This window comes from Coenobita brevimanus, chromosome 27 (genome assembly GCF_032717465.1).
Source record: "Coenobita brevimanus isolate Jiangsu-jjx chromosome 27, ASM3271746v2, whole genome shotgun sequence".
NCBI classification, from domain to species: Eukaryota; Metazoa; Arthropoda; class Malacostraca; order Decapoda; family Coenobitidae; genus Coenobita; species Coenobita brevimanus.
In genome coordinates, this window is record NC_136980.1 from 24,368,323 (window position 1) to 24,385,881 (window position 17,559).

The following is a 17,559-nucleotide window of genomic DNA, read 5'->3' on the forward strand; positions in this document are numbered from 1 at the left end:
TACGTTAGAGTTGGTATCACAATCCTGTCATGTAGTAACTTTTTCACTTCCATGCACACTTCCCTGTTTCTTATCACTGCTTTCAAAGAACCAGCAACCTTTCTTCCCTGCTGTACCCTTTCAAGCACTTCACCCTCCAAACCTCTATCCTTACTATCATACACACCATATGGCCCTTCAAATTCTACACACTTTTCTTTGCACAAGGCTACTATAATATGACGACGGGGCATGTGAAGGGGTGCTATGAGACTCCCCGCGGATTCCATTACTACACTGGGATAATCCTCTCGCGGTCACCGGGGAACGCTCTCCCTTTCGTGCGTTAAGTTTACCAAAAGATACGGATAGGACAAGGTAAACGCCTGCCCACAGTTTAAGAATACGACCGTAAGTTCTTCACGACATAAACATCTTGACGTTCATAAAACATTTCTTTTAATTGCTATTTGCACCTGAGAATTTTCTGGTAGGCAGGATTTTGGTGTTACTATTAACATCTTGTAATACATCCTAATAAAGAACATGTGCATTATTTTCTTGTCTCCAGCAGGTGGTCAGCAGCACGTGGCTGTGGCCATGGACGTGAGAGACAGGAGGAGTGTGGAGGACGCCATGAAGGCAGCCCAGGACCAGTGTGGCACCCCGCCCTCACTGCTAGTCAACAGTGCCGGTGTGTTCACCATGGTTCCCTTCTCAGAGACTGATGATGACACCTGGCAGAAAATTATTGATGTCAATCTGACGGTCAGTTCCAAGTTGTGGCAATCAGTTGAGTGAATGATATTCCATGAATAAAAGGTAACAGAACATGGAAGACTATAATGAAGTTAATACTGGTACACAAATTACATTGAGTCTTATATAACTGTCATCTTGAACTCCGCAGGGAATTTTCTTGGTAACCCAGGCTTTTGCAACATCACTGCTGGACAATGGGAAGGATCCAAAGGGTGCAATAGTGAACATCGCAAGTATTGCGGGGAAAACTGGATATCCCCATTTGTGTGCTTATAGTGCCAGCAAAGGAGGAGTTATTACACTCACCAAGACATGTGCTGCGGAACTCGCGAGGTAGATAAACCATATACACTAAGTATTCAGACAATGGACTGATGATGGTTTCCATAAACAGTTTCTGCCTTGATGTTGGTAATTATTTCCCTCATATATATATATATATATATATATATATATATATATATATATATATATATATATATATATATATATATATATATATATATATATATATATATATTGTGTGTGTGTGTGTGTGTGTGTCTGTATTATGATTCCTCCATACTGAAGTGTAAGTTACTGAAACTGCTTACCATTTCAGCAAAGCCATTCGCGTAAATTGTGTGTTACCTGGAGTGATTGACACACCAATGGGAGCAATGGTACCTGATGAACTACAGGAGCTGTTCAAGCGGCTCACACCGTTGGGTAGACTTGGCCGCCCTGAAGGTTAGTGCAGGCTATGAGCTGGTTGGTAGGGCGATGTCGGCAGATGGCTGGTGGCTGGATTTGTGAGGTGATAGTACTTAATCAGCCAGGTGTAGACGTCTGACACCAGGAGGAAGAGTGGTTTTCAGGGCGAACTGTCATTTTTGTTCTAGGCTGCACTAGGCACTTTATGTACAGATTCTTTTGTCCATAGTTCTGCTGTTACACAGACTAAATAAATTCACATTATACAAATGGACACAAAATTAGTTGGAGAACAGAAGCGCATTTTGAAATGTTTCATATGATCTAACTAAATGATATAAAACGAATGAAGTCGAATGACTTAGAATTTCCCATGCAATCATTATATTCCTTTACTTCTGATACGAATGTCGAATCAGATTAATAAAGACAGGAAGCTCATGAAAAGAATTTACGTGAATCCAGCCGTATTATCAGATTTACGGTAATACCGATTATAAACGTAAAATGGTACCTCTTTTTTCCTTCACCAAGATGAAAGAGTCTGATGGCACCAAGTCAGTTGTGAGTAATCCAATAATTGTTTCCTGTACATGACCGATATTTCCTTTGCAAACCCTTTGCGTTATAATGAAAAATGCAGTGACTGTCATGCATGATATCACTGATAAAAATCACAGTACCCCCAAGCAAGAACTACTATTACGAGAATAATTAACAATGACATTGTTTTTCTTTGTGTTCTGAAATAAGTTTTACATTTATTTCAGTCGGTATGACATCTCATCTCTTCCTGCTCTACAATATATTCACTAGAACAGCATGGGCCTCCATCCTATCTAACACCCACTACAGCACCTTGCAGACTATACAGAACAACGTCCCACGCATCATTACTGGCTGCACTAAAATCACTCCCACAGCTCCGTTACTTTCTGAAACTAAAGTCCTCGCTACTCATAAAGCTCAATTACTCTCTGAACCTAAAGTCCTCGCTGTTAGAGAATATCTTGATGTGAGAGACATACAGTTGTACGCTGCAGCCTACGCTAACACACAGTACCCCTGTCATTAAATAACAGGGCCGCACAACACAACCGGGCTTATAAAACAATCACGCACAAGCATTACCAGACTATCCTCAACAGCATCCCACTTCCAAACATCCTAACACTAGCAATGAAGAAACACCGGCATACTCAATTCCCATGCAGGACAATACGACACCTCAGTAAGAACACTGTTACAAGTCCCTCCTCTCAAACTTCATCACAAGGAGAGGTATCGTAAGATAGAAGTGATCGAGAACAATTAGCTAGGTATAGATCAGGACATCACCTAATTCTCTTCAGTTGCCAGCTTCGGTTCACGTTGGGTGGAACTAAATACTGCACATGTCCCGCTTCTGGAATGGGCCCACACAATATAACACACATAATGGAGTACTGTACAGCACATACCACACTAATATGCAGAGGCAACATCAATGGGGTAGACAATCTGTGGGACGTACCCAGTAGGGCAGTTGCTTACCTGTGGTTGGCGAGTCTGCTTGGCCAGGCAGACTGGGATTAAACAAACAACAACAACAAAATATGAAATCATATGCCCTAAGCCCTCCTGCAGAAATTTATATTATGCGATTCAGTATGATATAAGTGGATCGGTAGAGAGGCGGCCAGCAGACCTAATGGACCCAAGTTCACGTCCTGGTTGGGGCAGGGAACAGTTTAAGGATTTGAATTTCTTAAAAAGAAGACGTTTCTGATCTACCAGATGACTTGCCGACAAGTCATAAAAGTACTGTACTCCTGGTAATAGCAGTACACCAGTCCTGTATGAGACAGCCCTAGCATGTATTCATTATGGACGGTGGGAGTTAGCGCCGAAGTGGTGACATGTGGAGATGTAGGAGGACTACTGGGTCCGATGGAGGACTACTGAAACATGGGAATAGGCCCTGAATCCTTTGCCCAGCGTCGGACACGTAAAAAAAACGAAGTAACATGTAAACTGGTAAGGTCTGTGTCGTGCTAAGGCTTACTCCCAAAATACTGAGAAGACTGCGGCCAGGGGATAGGTTAACAAATCAGATGGTATGACCTGTATTCAGTGGTGACAACGTTAATAAGAATCAACACTCAGAGAGGCCAATACCTGCACCTAACAAATGGTCTGAGGAAGGAATATTTGACTTAGCACAGTGACGCAAACCTTCTAGTGATTGATCTTATAATCGAATTACTTTATTCTTGCCTGACTCTACCCTTCACTAAGGTTGGTCCTAATTGAATCAGACTTGTTTGAGTTGTTCTTATCTGTGATAATGACCTTTTAATTGTTTCTCAGAATCAATAATCATCATCAATTGTTTACCCGTCAATTCTTCCATTAACTTTGCTCAAAACTGTAACCAAAACTGTCCGCGTTATACAGATGATATTTTACTTTGCCCTCAAGCGCTGACTGTTGACTGAATGTTTTTAAAACCAAGCACTTTCGTCCTTGTCTTTGCCTCAACAATTCCACCAAATTTACTCTAAATCGGATTAAAACTGTTTAATCTGACTTTGCCATTTGACCTTGATCTTTGGTCTTTCTCTGTGGCCTTTGCCTTTGGCTAATTGTTCTTGGAATCAAGTGTCTTCATCCTTGCTTTGCCTGAACCCATGTAGAAAGCTTGGTGTAAACTGGACAAAAGCTGTATAAGTAAAGCTTACTTAGCGACCTTGACATTTATCGTTTTAATAAAGAGAAAAAATCAAGCTATTTGCTGATCATCAACTCTTCCACCAAGCATGGTCCAAATCAGATTAAATTTGTTTAGTTATTTTCTTCTCACACAGACACACACAGTTAGAACCTTGACAATCCTCCCTAACTATGACCTTTGAATGATTGCTCTAATAACTAATCCCTCCACTCTTGCCTTAACCTCAACTCCCCCACCAAGTTTGTTCTAAATCAGACAAAACCTGTTCAGGTTAACCTTAACATGTGACCCGGACCTGTGACTTGTTGGTCAAAAAAAAAAAAAAAAAATGTTCAGCTACTTAAGTGATCCTTAACCCTTCCAAAGAATTGTTTAAAATCGGATCTAAACTAAGTTACGGTATTTTCTTTACACGCACACGCACACACACACACACACACACACACACACACACACACACATGTGCCACAAAAAGCATTACATCTGCTGAACTATTGCTTGTGCAGGTGCAAAAATCACTAATGCTATCTATCTATCTATCTATTGCCAGACGCCTCAATCCCGTTTGGGGTGGCCACAAACAAATCGCCTCCAAGTCGCCCTGTCCCCCGCCATTTCACTGCCCTGCTCCCAACTCACACCCCCCTCTCTCATATACCTCTCCACCCCATCCCTCCATCTCATCCTCGGCCTCCCTCTCCCTCTTTCCCCCTCCACCTCACTCACATACACTCTCTTCGTCAGTCTTTCACCCTCCATCCTCTCCACATGGCCAAACAACCTCAGTGTGTTCCTCATAACGCTTCCTATCACATCCACATCAACACCACAACGCTCCTTTATATCCTCATTCGTCAGCCTCTCTCTCCATGTGACTCCACAGGCTCCTCTTAAATAACTCATTTCCACTGCTCTCACTCTTGACTTGTGTCCTTCCAACAACGTCCAACCTTCGCTTCCGTACGTTAGAGTTGGTATCACAATACTGTCATGAAGTAACTTTTTGACTTCCATGCTCACTCCCCTGTTTCTTATCACTGCTTTCAAAGAACCAGCAACCTTTCTTCCCTGCTGTACCCTTTCAAGCACTTCACCCTCCAAACTTCCATCCTTACTCATCACACTACCCAAGTACTTAAACGTATTCACATTTTCCAATTCCTCACCATCCAACCTCGCTGTACATTCACTGACTTCACCTCTCTCAAAGACCATCACTTTACTCTTCCCTACATTCACCTTTAGATTCCGTTTCTTACACACTCTCTCAAACTCATCCACCAACCTTGCAGCTCCCCTTCGTCTTCACTCAACAACACAGTATCATCTGCAAACAACGGTACAGGGAGTTTCTAAACACTATCCTCTCTCACCAGGGCCACTCCAACATCCACTACCCTACCTTGTACCTCTTTTATTACCCCATCCATGAACAGATTGAACAACCACGGAGACATGACACATCCCTGTTTCAACCCAACCTTCAAAGAGAAAAATTCACTTAGTTCACCATCCACACGCACTGCAGCCTTCGCACCATCGTACATACTCTTCACAGCATTCAACAACTTCCCATCTACTCCATATATTCTTAACACTTTCCACAATCCTTGTCTATCCACCCTGTCATATGCTTTCTCCAAATCCATGAAAGACGCATACAACTTCTTTCCCTTCTCTAGAAACTTTTCCCCTAAAGATCTAAGAATGAATATCTGATCTACACAACCTCTTCCCTTCCTAAAGCCTCCAAGTTCTTCTCCAACTAATTTCTCTGTTCTTTCTCTAACTATGTCAATAAGTATCCTACCATACACTTTTCCTATTATACTAAGAAGACAAATGCCCCTATGATTACCACACACTTCTTTTTCCCCTTTTCCTTTGTACAAGGGAATAATTATACTTGACTTCCAATCCTCCGGGACTCTACCTTCCTCCCAGGCCAATCTGCACATCTTCCACATCCATTCTACTACTATCTCTCCCCCATGCTTCAACATTTCACCACACACTCCATCAATTCCTGGGGCTTTCCCTGATTTAACTTTCTTCATTGCTTCCACAACTTCTATCCTACTGATTTCTTCCTGTCTTCTCACCTCCCTCCTTTCTCCCAGCCATTCCCCAGCCACTTATACTCACATTACTTCCATCCTCTACGTTCAATAATTCCTTAAAGTGCTCTCTCCATCTGCTCACTTTTTCTCCCTTCTCGACTAGTAATCTACCATCTTTATCTTTCACTCCCCTGCTAACTTCACTTCCACCCTGTCTTACTCTTTTCACCTCTTTCCAGAACATTTTCTTACAGTCCCTCCACTTTACGCTCAAATTCCTTCCAAATTCCTCATCCACTCTCTTCTTACTCTCTCTTACTAATCTTTTCACCTTGATCTTATAAATATATTTTTATCATCCAATCCTTTTCTGCATCACAGGGATCATTGGGTTTCAGGCCTAGAGTGCTCACTCCCAACATGTAAAGCAAGGATGGCCAGTGTCACTGGGCCCTGAGTGTCATCATGTAAGCAATGAACTGCAACCACCCTTCAAATGGATTGTTTAATATCACCCCCATCGTATTGGAGAGCCTTAACCTACTAGACCACCACGCATCCATTTCGCTATATGGTTACCACCCAGTGGGTTAAATGGTTTCCTGATCGTTATTCATATAATACTTGCTCATACCGCCAAATCTGAATTCTGGTGACATTGCTTGTTGTGCGGTTGAGCCATCGGAACTCTAACATGGTTTCTCATAACCAGATATTCTTTTTCCGACACGACACTTTGTCCATAACTTCTGGCTTCATAAATCTCCTTTGGCAGCAGTTGACACTATGTCATCATTCAGTTAATCGCAGGCACTTTCAGAAACGACTCTGAGATAATCAGCAGTCATTTACAAGATGATGACAGCGCCTTTATTAGGCTGTGGCATGGGCTTCCGTAGCTAAGACATTTTTACCTACAATAGACGTGTCTCTCCTCAGATTTTTCATAAAGAAATACGTGAGTATTAAACGTACTGCAACCAAATAAGGTGAGGCCAGCACAATTATTGTATCATTGTACCACTGTTGAATTCCTAATCACGCTGTTAAAGTACAATAAATTCGGAAGCACTAGTAACAGAATGTGTATTGACTTGCGTGTGTCTCGCATTTTGTGGTGCCAGTATCCCACAGAAAGAGGGCTGTCATTGACTCAGACATCACTAGTATGGTATGGGGTATTCATCACTGACTTTCAGAGGGTGTAGTGGATCTCTGTATCTCAATTCATGCCTATAAGAAATAAACTATAGAAAATAATAAACTGTCACTAGCTCAATTTTCTGCTCTCAAACATGTACCGTATTTGGAGTATATATTTGCTTCTAACTCCACATGAACTCTCGATAATTGGGTTCTGTTATTCATCATGCTTAGGCAGTTTTCTTCTGCAACACCTGACAACTTCACCCAAAATGGCAGTGAAGTGTTGTGCCAGACCCACTTCTTTCAATAATAACTAATTTATTTTGTCAAAGAGAAGTAATCAAACCAAGATAAACAAGAAGCGGTGGCAAGGCACAGCAGACACGTCCCCGGGAGTCATCTTAGTGCTGACGTATAACCACAACAGGATATTATTTTAGTCAAAGGTTTTGCATATCAAATTTGAGTAAATTGGGTCAAAATTGACGATTTTATACCCATTTGACATTTTACACCTCCCGCCGCTAACTTGGGGGGGGGGGACCCCCCTGGTGTAATGAGGCATGTTATGAAATGCAGATTTGAAAGATGAACCTTTAGGTTTTGGTTTCATGTCGATATGGCGAATTAGGAAGGAGTTATCGTGAGAAAAAAAAAATTACCGTCCCCCCCCTTTTTTTTAACATCTTATTGTCCTACAGCCTTGGCCTTGGCCCAGTGTGCCCAAAATTTAATCAGATGATCAGAAGGTCATAGCCCATCATCCCTGCAATTTTAGTCAAAATCGCACCAGTAGTTTTTGCGTAAAGTTGTTAACAAACAGACGGACAGACAGACAGACAAACAAATAAACAAACAGACAGACAAACCGAGTGAAAATAATACTCGCCCCCTAGCCCCTCCGGGACGGGGACGGGTAATAACCTAACCATTCTTGAAAATGTAGAACCTAACTATTCTGATATGACACAAACGTAGGAACTGCATGGTATTTTTTTTTTTTTTTTGTTATCTTCTATCCCATTAATACAAGAATGCCCCTAAGACAAAATACAGGGTGGACTATGATAGTCATTGACTGACATCAACAATTTATTACACGCCCACAGCACACTGAGATATTAATAGGCGTGTCGTGGGACAGGATGCTTCAACTTTAACATTTTTCCACATACTAGTTCAGAAGTGTACTGCTGCACAAGAACTACAACTGATATATCTTCCTTGCTTGAAGGAAGTGTAGTAAATACACGACGTTATCTTTTATGCAAGTAAAATGAGACTAGCCTCTGGTCTTTTTTTTTTTTTCTTTTACATATAACAGCATGCCTACCTGATGGCATTCCTTCTTAATACATAATACAAACCTTGAAAAAGCTATGCAGTACGTTAAGTAAGTTGTTAAAACTAAAAAGGAAGGCTACTGATATCATGAAAAAGAAATGATGCCAATATTCAATAAATCTATGACAATACAAGATATGTAACTGTCTGCACACAAGATATGTAACTGTCTGCAACCCAGCCAAAGTTACGGCTATTAACAAGTACAGTACTTACAGAAAGTAGAGCTTAGGATCGCAGCATCCTCAAAACGTACAATAGGAGATATGGTGACATAAAAAATGAAAGGAAATGAATATAAAAACAGTGTAGTTTTCAGCATACCGTGCAGTGGACGCTCAAAAATGTACAGTACATAGAGGAAACAGGACAATGAATGGATACAAAGGTAGCAGACTGCAAAGCAGATGTACGGCGTCACAGAATATATAATTCCCTAGCGTTGCACATACATCAGCACAATCATTTGCCCGGGTTGGAAAAGGCTTGTCATTTAAAAAGATCTGATTAAACGAATGAGAAAATTAGTGGAAGCACCTCGCGTTTGTGTAAAAAAAAAAAAAAACATAGGAACAGATTTTTCATTCCATGTAGGTATACAGCAAGGATAGCATTTTTTTTTTTTTTTTTGATAATGAATGGAGGAATGAAAAACAAAGGAAAAAAATAGGTCCATGTGCTTAAAGGCATCCTCCATTCATAAAATACTTATAACAATTGGACTTAAAATCAAGAGGATTAAATGTATGTGGGAAGCAACTCCCAGGAAGTGATTTCCAGAGAGTAGTAGTTCTGGGGATAAATGAATTACGATAAGCAAAGGTTCTGCATTGTGGAGGAGAGAGTGTGAATTCATGGGCTTTCCCAGCAGCCCGAGTATTTCGGGAGAAAATGTGAAGGGGAGGCACAATTGAAGACAGTTCGTTAGAGCACTTACGGTAAAAATATCGATAAAATAGTGCTAAAGAAGCAACATCTCTACGTACTGATAATGGAGGAAGGTCCTGCGTTATGGCAGGGTTATTGATTTATTTTGAATTTTGTCCAACTGCCTTAATGCAACCGCTCCACATCCACTCCACAGTGGTGAACAGTATTCGATCTGAGAACGTACATGACTTTTGTATATTGTGGCCATCAGTGAAGAACTCACGAACTCTGTACTTATAAGTCCCAGTTTTTAGAAGCATTTTTAGCAAGGGATTTAACATAAGCTGTCAAGCTTGGGTTGGGGTTTAATGTAACTCCTAGGATATCAATTGTGGTGGATATGGGAATACTGACATCATTTAAAATTATGTAAGAGTCTGAGGGATTCTTTCTATTGGAGAAATTAATGTATTTAGTTTTCTGAGCATTAAATGAGACCAGATTTTTTTGTCCCCATTGATTAATTTGAGAAAGGTCCGGTTCAGAGAAATTGCTGTGTTTATTTGGGAATTTAATATATCACATTGTGTAAAGGAGGTACTAAATGTGAAAGAACTATGAAGGGTCGAGTCATCAGCATAAAAGTGTATGGGGTTGTGCGTGACAGATAGAAGGTCATTTACTGTATATGAATGAGAAAGAGGGTTGGCGCCAAAACTGATCCCTGAGGTACGCCAGCATTTATGGAATGAAACTGAGAATAAATTCCATCTACGATGACCAGTATTTTTGTACTATGAAGTTAAGAAGAAATTAGAGGAACAAGTGATGCAAGGCCATAGTGTGACATCTTAGACAATAAGGCCTGGTGCCATACTCTGTGAAATGGTTTTGAAATATCAAGTGCTACTGTGTGTGTTTCACCATGTTGGTCCATTGTTTTGTTAATCTGATGGGTAAGAAGGCAAAGAATATCTACAGTTGAACGTTCCTGTCTAAATCCATACTGCCGATCATTAATCAATTTATTGGTTTCTAGATGCTTGACTATGTGTTTGTTAATAAGTGTCTCAAAAACTTTACCGAGAACAGAAGTTATTACAATTGGGCTATAGTTTCATGGATCAGAAGTTGCCACCTTTTTAGGAACAGGATGGATATTTGCTTCTTTCCAAGGGGCTGGAAAAATAGAGGTACGGATGCATAAGCGGATAAATTTTGCTTATACAGGGATAGGGTTGGATAATAGAATTTTCGTATAGGTAGCAAAGGTCTGCAAAATTAAAGTAATTAAAAACTGTTTAATTCTGAGTAGTTATTTCTTATTGCACTTATGAACACAATAAAAAAAATCATAAAGAATGTTTCCATCAAATCAAATTATGACACACACAAAAAAATGCTTAAAACATAGCATACCGGTATTATAAGTTTCAATCGATATATACAATATTGTTCTAAATTAACTGAAAATTAAAAAATATTTAGTTTCAAACATATACATAAAGGAAATAATACTATATATTCTATTACTCACATATAACCTCTCTACTCGTTGAAACTTCTCAGTTTCTTTGCTCCAAAATTTCGTTTCGTGGCCAGTCGTTTGTACACTTTTTCTGGTGCATCACTATGAATCACCCAGCAGCAGTCCACCATCATATTGACATCCCAATTTCCCTGGTACCTTCTTTCCATGTCCTTGATAGTATCCTGATGGAATCTTTCACCCTGTTCTTCGATCACTGCTCCATGATTTCTGGGGAAAAATTCCAAATGAGGATAGAAAAACTAAACTTTGATGCTGATATTCCAATCCAGCTCCTTAAATTTGACTAACAAATTCCACATAGTTTCTTTGTAATATGGATACTTATTGTTACCCTAGAACTATGAAATTACTTCTCTGAATGGTGCCCAAGCCTCTCGTTCCAGGTCGTTCAGCGCACTATGAAATTCTGCACCGGAAATCAGATTTCCAATAACAGGGCCAGAATACACCCTCTTTCAATTTAGCTGCAGACAAACCAGGAAGCTTTCGGCACAAATACATAAAACAGGCTCCATCTTCTGATAGGGCTTTGACAAACTACTTCATTAATCCAAGCTTAATATGAAGCGGTGGTAGCAGCACTATCTCCATTCTCCATACTAGGTCTGATGATGTTTTTGGCACCAAGCTGTAGATTTTTTCTATCTGACCATTCCTTCTGAACCCAATGTAAGTCCTTGGCTCACAGAGAAAACATTTGACTATTGTATACCCCGACTGCTGACCCAATAAGATACACAGCACTTTCAGGTCCCCACATATGAACGAACAGTGTTCATTGTAGTTGATTATCTCGAGAAGATTTGCCAAATTCTTGTATGTTTCTTTTTAATGCACAAAATGAGCAATAGGTATTGATGCATATTTATTACGATTATGAAGAAATACTGCTTTCAGGCTGCTTTTAGATGAATCTATAAATAGTCTCCATTCTTCTGCACTATAATCTCTGACAAGTTTCTGCATTAGGCCACTTATGTCAGTGCGATAAACCAAGCATCCATCTTTCTTGAAATATAGTGCAAACTCATTTTCTCTATTTCGGTACCAAGAGAAAGTTGTGCCTGGATGTAATAAGCTTTTATCTTTTAATCGGGACCCCAAGACCTCTGCAGCATCTTTGGGGATACCAAGGTCTCCTACCAAATCATAAGTTCATCCTGAAAGAATGGCTGTGGCTCATGGCTTGAACACGTTGGGACAAATTCTTCATTGTCTACTGCAGCACTTTCTTTCTCTGAGTGAGTTTCTACATAATTAAGACTATCAGGTAGAGTAGGGATTAGTAGACCAGGTCATTGTGGTACAGGTCTTACTGCTGATAAAAGAATAGGATAACATTTTCTGATTTTTTGTGTGTGTCTTTGAACTTTGCAGGAACAAAAAGCACCAGTCGTTACTATGATTTTGGGTCCCTTCCATATCACCGGAATACCAAAAGCAAGAGCCTTCTTTTACCTTTTGTCCATTGTCTTAGCTCATCAACACAAACAGAGCAGACACTGTGAGGGACCCAGTCTGTGTCCTGGTAACCAAGTTTTATTCGAAATAGGTGTAATAACGTTTTTTTTTTTTTTTTAGCAAAAGGTTTTATGTTCTCTCTTTCTTTTTACTACAAACTTTCCCTAAATGTAACGAAAAAGATCAGGACTGTTCACACAACCTCTAAATGCCATAATATGATCGTAAACAGTACAACAAAACTTAAATATAACTTTAACCCCCATTCGTCAGGAAATGTGCATACACATCAGAGTCGGGCCCCCGTTTGAACCTGCACCCATCTTCTCTCATAACCATAGGGTAGGGAGGAACCCAAGGTACCCCATGGATGCATGGTTCAGTTTCTCCATGTCATTATTACAATGTGGAGTGATATCTTCCTTAGCCTCGTCATCCAATTCTGTCCCCTCATGCTCCGGGACTACTGCAACATCGACTCCTGTCAAGGTTGAGCCCTTGCTACTGAGAAAAGGGCTTAGTGACAGTGCCATAGCTTGTGCCCTTCGGGAAACTGTGTCTTCTCTTAGTGCGAGGGGTGAGACTTCCTCCAAAGCAGGGGGAAGCTACCATGTTGAAAGTGATGTGTCGCGCTCTCTGTCCCCGACCTGCCCCGAGACTCCTGAAAAGGCTCTCAAATTGCTACAGGAGGAGGGCAGGGACTATGACAGTGACGACTGCACGTCTGAGGAAGAGGTGGATGACCCTGGTCACCAAGAAAGTGAGGGAGATGGTGATGGTCATCTCCATAAACGCCACTACCTCATCTCACCACCAGTCTTGCGGCCAGTTTGCCACAGTCTCACTTTCCAACGTCCCTCGTCACCACAACCCAGCACTTCGAGGGCATTATCCTCATTAGCTGGACCTTCAGGTGTGGAAAGTTCCCCTCAGCGCCAACATGGTGTGATGGGGCCGCCAGCATCTCCCCAGGGAAGCCCCGCATCAGGTGAGACATCATCCCCATACTCCTTCACTTCTGCCTCTCCTTCCCCTTCACTCCCTGCCCGTGGTTGTCCCCATGCATGCACGTGGGCATGGGCATGGGCATGCACGTGGTGTGAAAAGGCGTGACGGCCAAAAATCACGGCCAAGGCTCCCTGGTGTTGGAAAAGTTGATGCCTTTGTGTGAGCGAAGGGGGAAGGATTTGAGCCCAGTGTGCCTGCCTTTGATGTTCAAGAGGCAGGTGTGCAGTATGATACGCTGTTTTCCAGCCCCAGGACTATGATGTCCTTTTCCAGGGCCATCTTCACCACTGCCATTATGGAGCACCTGGTGGCAGAAATCAATTACCATCAGGCAATCAGTGGGCACCGGCTGGATATTTTGGCCGCCGAAAGTGACAAAATGAAGGACTGGGTACCAGTGGAGATGGCGGAGTTGTTTGTGTGGCTGGCTTTGACAATGATGATGGCCCACATTACAAAACATGTTCCATGATTATTGGTCGGTAGGCGAACTTGTGGACACACCTGTGTTTGAAAATTATATGGCCTATGATAGGCACACCAACGGACAAATGTGTTGACGCATCTCCATCCTCACTGTGAACCATGAAGCCATGACGTGTGAACCCAAAGCACCTCGTAAAGTTCACACCACACAGGGGCCACCGAGGTTGGAGGGTGGGGGTGAGAAGACCGGTAAGTGAGGGGGAGTTTGGCTAGTTGGAGGAGATGGGGAGGGGTGGGGTCAAGTGATTCATAACGGCAGTAGTATATGCTTGCCTTTAGAGTTATATTACTATTACTATTATTAGTTTATGAAATTCATGGTTTGTTTCTCTATCTTGAATAAATGTTTGTGGTAAACTCTCGCTTAATTCCAGAAGACATAGTATGAGGGATGTTGGAAGAAGTTATGTTGCCATTTGGGCTAACTTTGGCAATTCCTGAACCTGAACCCATCATTGATGTGAAGGATAGCAGTCCTGTCAATAACAGCAGAATAGTGAAACATTGGTTCGCAGAACACCCAGAGATAGTAGTTATTGACTGGTCCAGTAAGAGGTGTGACATTAACCCCTGTGAAAATTTTTGGTTAATAATGAGTCAGGACTGAAATGTGGGAGAAGTAAGGAAACGCCTTGCCATTAAACATAAAGCATATGATGTGTGGAACTCTGCAAGTTGCCAACCAAACAATTGCATGAATCTGGTAGAGTCTGTGCCAAAAAGACTAAATGAAGTTGTTGATGCACAGGGTGACTTGACAGATTACTGACCTAATAATATCTGCTTTCTTATAGTTATGTTTTTGAATATATTGTTACGTATGATCCCTGTATCATCATTTACATGGATATTGTAGAAAGTCATTATTGATAAGTAATATGCTGTGTTTATATATCATGCATTGTCTTCATTACACAAATAAGCAACAATCCTTCATCAGGGTAAGAGACATCAAAATAACTGTCCTACATGACGTTATGTGCTATAACTAGCTCACCATACAGATGTGTGAACACTGTGAGATCTGGTATGATGATATCACCTATCACAGTCCACTGATTAAAATAATCACGACCTAAACACCTAATAACAAATTGTGTATCACAATATGAACTGTTAACATGTGCAAATGGGTAGTGCATCACTGTTATTAAACAGCATTTACTCTTTCCTAGGTAACACTGTAATGTTAGCTCTGCTTTCTGGTTCATCTATATTTATAATTCACATTACCGTCGTAGAATGTGCGTTAACCTGCATCGTAATACCTCAGCCACATCAACTAATTAACCTGTAAATCGACTTGCAGCAATGTGCCAAGCGAGGTGTGGAATGGAAAGGAACAAACATGAGGGTCGTGCCAAAGGGTCTAGCAACCCAGGCTGGGAGGAGAGAAGGGAGGAAGGTCTATCTATCTATCTATTGCCAGACGCATCAATCCCGTTTGGGGTGGCCACAAACAAATCGCCTCCAAGTCTCCCTGTCCCCCGCCATTTCACTGCCCTGCTCCCAACTCACACCCCTCTCTCTCATATACCTCTCCACCCCATCCCTCCATCTCATCCTCGGCCTCCCCCTCCCTCTTCCCCCCTCCACCTCACTCACATACACTCTCTTCGTCAGTCTTTCACCCTCCATCCTCTCCATATGGCCAAACCACCTCCGTGTGTTCCTCATAACGCTTCCTATCACATCCACATCCACACCACAACGCTCCTTTATATCCTCATTCATCAGCCTCTCTCTCCACGTGACTCCACAGTCTCCTCTTAAATAACTCATTTCCACTGCTCTCACTCTTGACTTGTGTCCTTCCAACAATATCCAAGCTTCACTTCCGTTCGTCAGAGTTGGTATCACAATACTGTCATGTAGTAACTTTTTCACTTCCATGCTCACTTCCCTGTTTCTTAACACTGCTTTCAAGGAACCAGCAACCTTTCTTCCCTGCTGTACCCTTTCAAGCACTTCACCCTCCAAACCTCCATCCTTACTCATCACACTACCCAAGTACTTAAACGTACTCACATTTTCCAATTCCTCACCATCCAACCTCGCTGTCTGTACATTCACTAACTTCACCTCTCTCAAATACCATCACTTTACTCTTCCCAACATTCACCTTTAGGTTCCGTTTCTTACACACTCTCTCAAACTCATCCACCAAGCCTTGCAGCTCCCCTTCGTCTTCACTCAACAACACAGTATCATCTGCAAACAACAGTACAGGGAGTTTCCAAACACTATCCTCTCTCACCAGGGCCACTCCAACATCCACTACCCTACCTTGTACCTCTTTTATTACCCCATCCATGTACAGATTGAACAACCATGGAGACATGACACATCCCTGTTTCAAACCAACTTTCAAAGAGAAAAATTCACTTAGTTCACCATCCACACGCACTGCAGCCTTCGCACCATCGTACATACTCTTCACAGCATTCAACAACTTCCCACTTTCCACAATCCTTGTCTATCCACCCTGTCATATGCTTTCTCCAAATCCATGAAAGCCGCATACAACTTCTTTCCCTTCTCTAGAAACTTTTCCCCTAAAGATCTAAGAATGAATATCTGATCTACACAACCTCTTCCCTTCCTAAAGCCTCCCTGTTCTTCTCCAACTAATTTCTCCGTTTTTTCTCTAACTCTGTCTATAAGTATCCTACCATACACTTTTCCTATTATACTACGAAGACAAATGCCCCTATGATTACCACACACTTCTTTTTCCCCTTTTCCTTTGTACAAGGGAATAATTATACCTGACTTCCAATCCTCCGGGACTCTACCTTCCTCCCAGGCCAATCTGCACATCTTCCACATTCATTCTGCTACTATCTCTCCCCCATGCTTCTGCATTTCACCACACACTCCATCAATTCCTGGGGCTTTCCCCGATTTAACTTTCTTCATTGCTTCCACAACTTCTATCTTACTGATTTCTTCCTGTCTTCTCACCTCCCTCCTTCTCCCAGCCATTCCCCAGCCACTTATACTCGTATTACTTCCATCCTCTACGCTCAACAATTCCTTAAAGTGCTCTCTCCATCTGCTCACTTTTTCTCCCTTCTCCACTAGTAATCTACCATTTTTATCTTTCACTCCCCTGCTAACTTCACTTCCACCCTGTCTTACTCTTTTCACTTCTCTCCAGAACATTTTCTTACAGTCCCTCCACTTTACACTCAAATTCCTTCCAAATTCCTCATCCACTCTCTTCTTACTCTCTCTTACTAATCTTTTCACCTCTCTCTTCCTTTCCACATATAACTCTCTCTTCCGCCTCTCAACTTCTTCCACGCCCCTATTTCTCATCCATTCATTGTATGCTTTCTTCTTTTGTGCCACAGCCTGTTTCGCCTCTTCAGTCCACCACGCTGTTCCTTGCTCCCCCCTCCGTCTTCTCTTCCTTCCACACACCACATCACATGCTGCACATATTTCTTCTGTAAATATCTTACACACACCTTCCACGTCTC

General features: G+C 41.7%; 1 protein-coding gene across 1 annotated transcript in view; it reads left to right on the top strand.

Annotated features, from left to right (window-relative positions):
* LOC145394510 ((3R)-3-hydroxyacyl-CoA dehydrogenase-like) overlaps window positions 1-17,559 on the top strand; it is a 55,295-nt gene that overhangs the window by 23,531 nt on the left and 14,205 nt on the right. Inside the window, exons 3-5 of the mRNA XM_080268354.1 lie at window positions 554-747; window positions 890-1,074; window positions 1,343-1,470. Of these exons, the coding sequence (XP_080124480.1) occupies window positions 554-747; window positions 890-1,074; window positions 1,343-1,470 (507 nt within the window). The remainder of the gene's footprint in view (window positions 1-553; window positions 748-889; window positions 1,075-1,342; window positions 1,471-17,559) is intronic.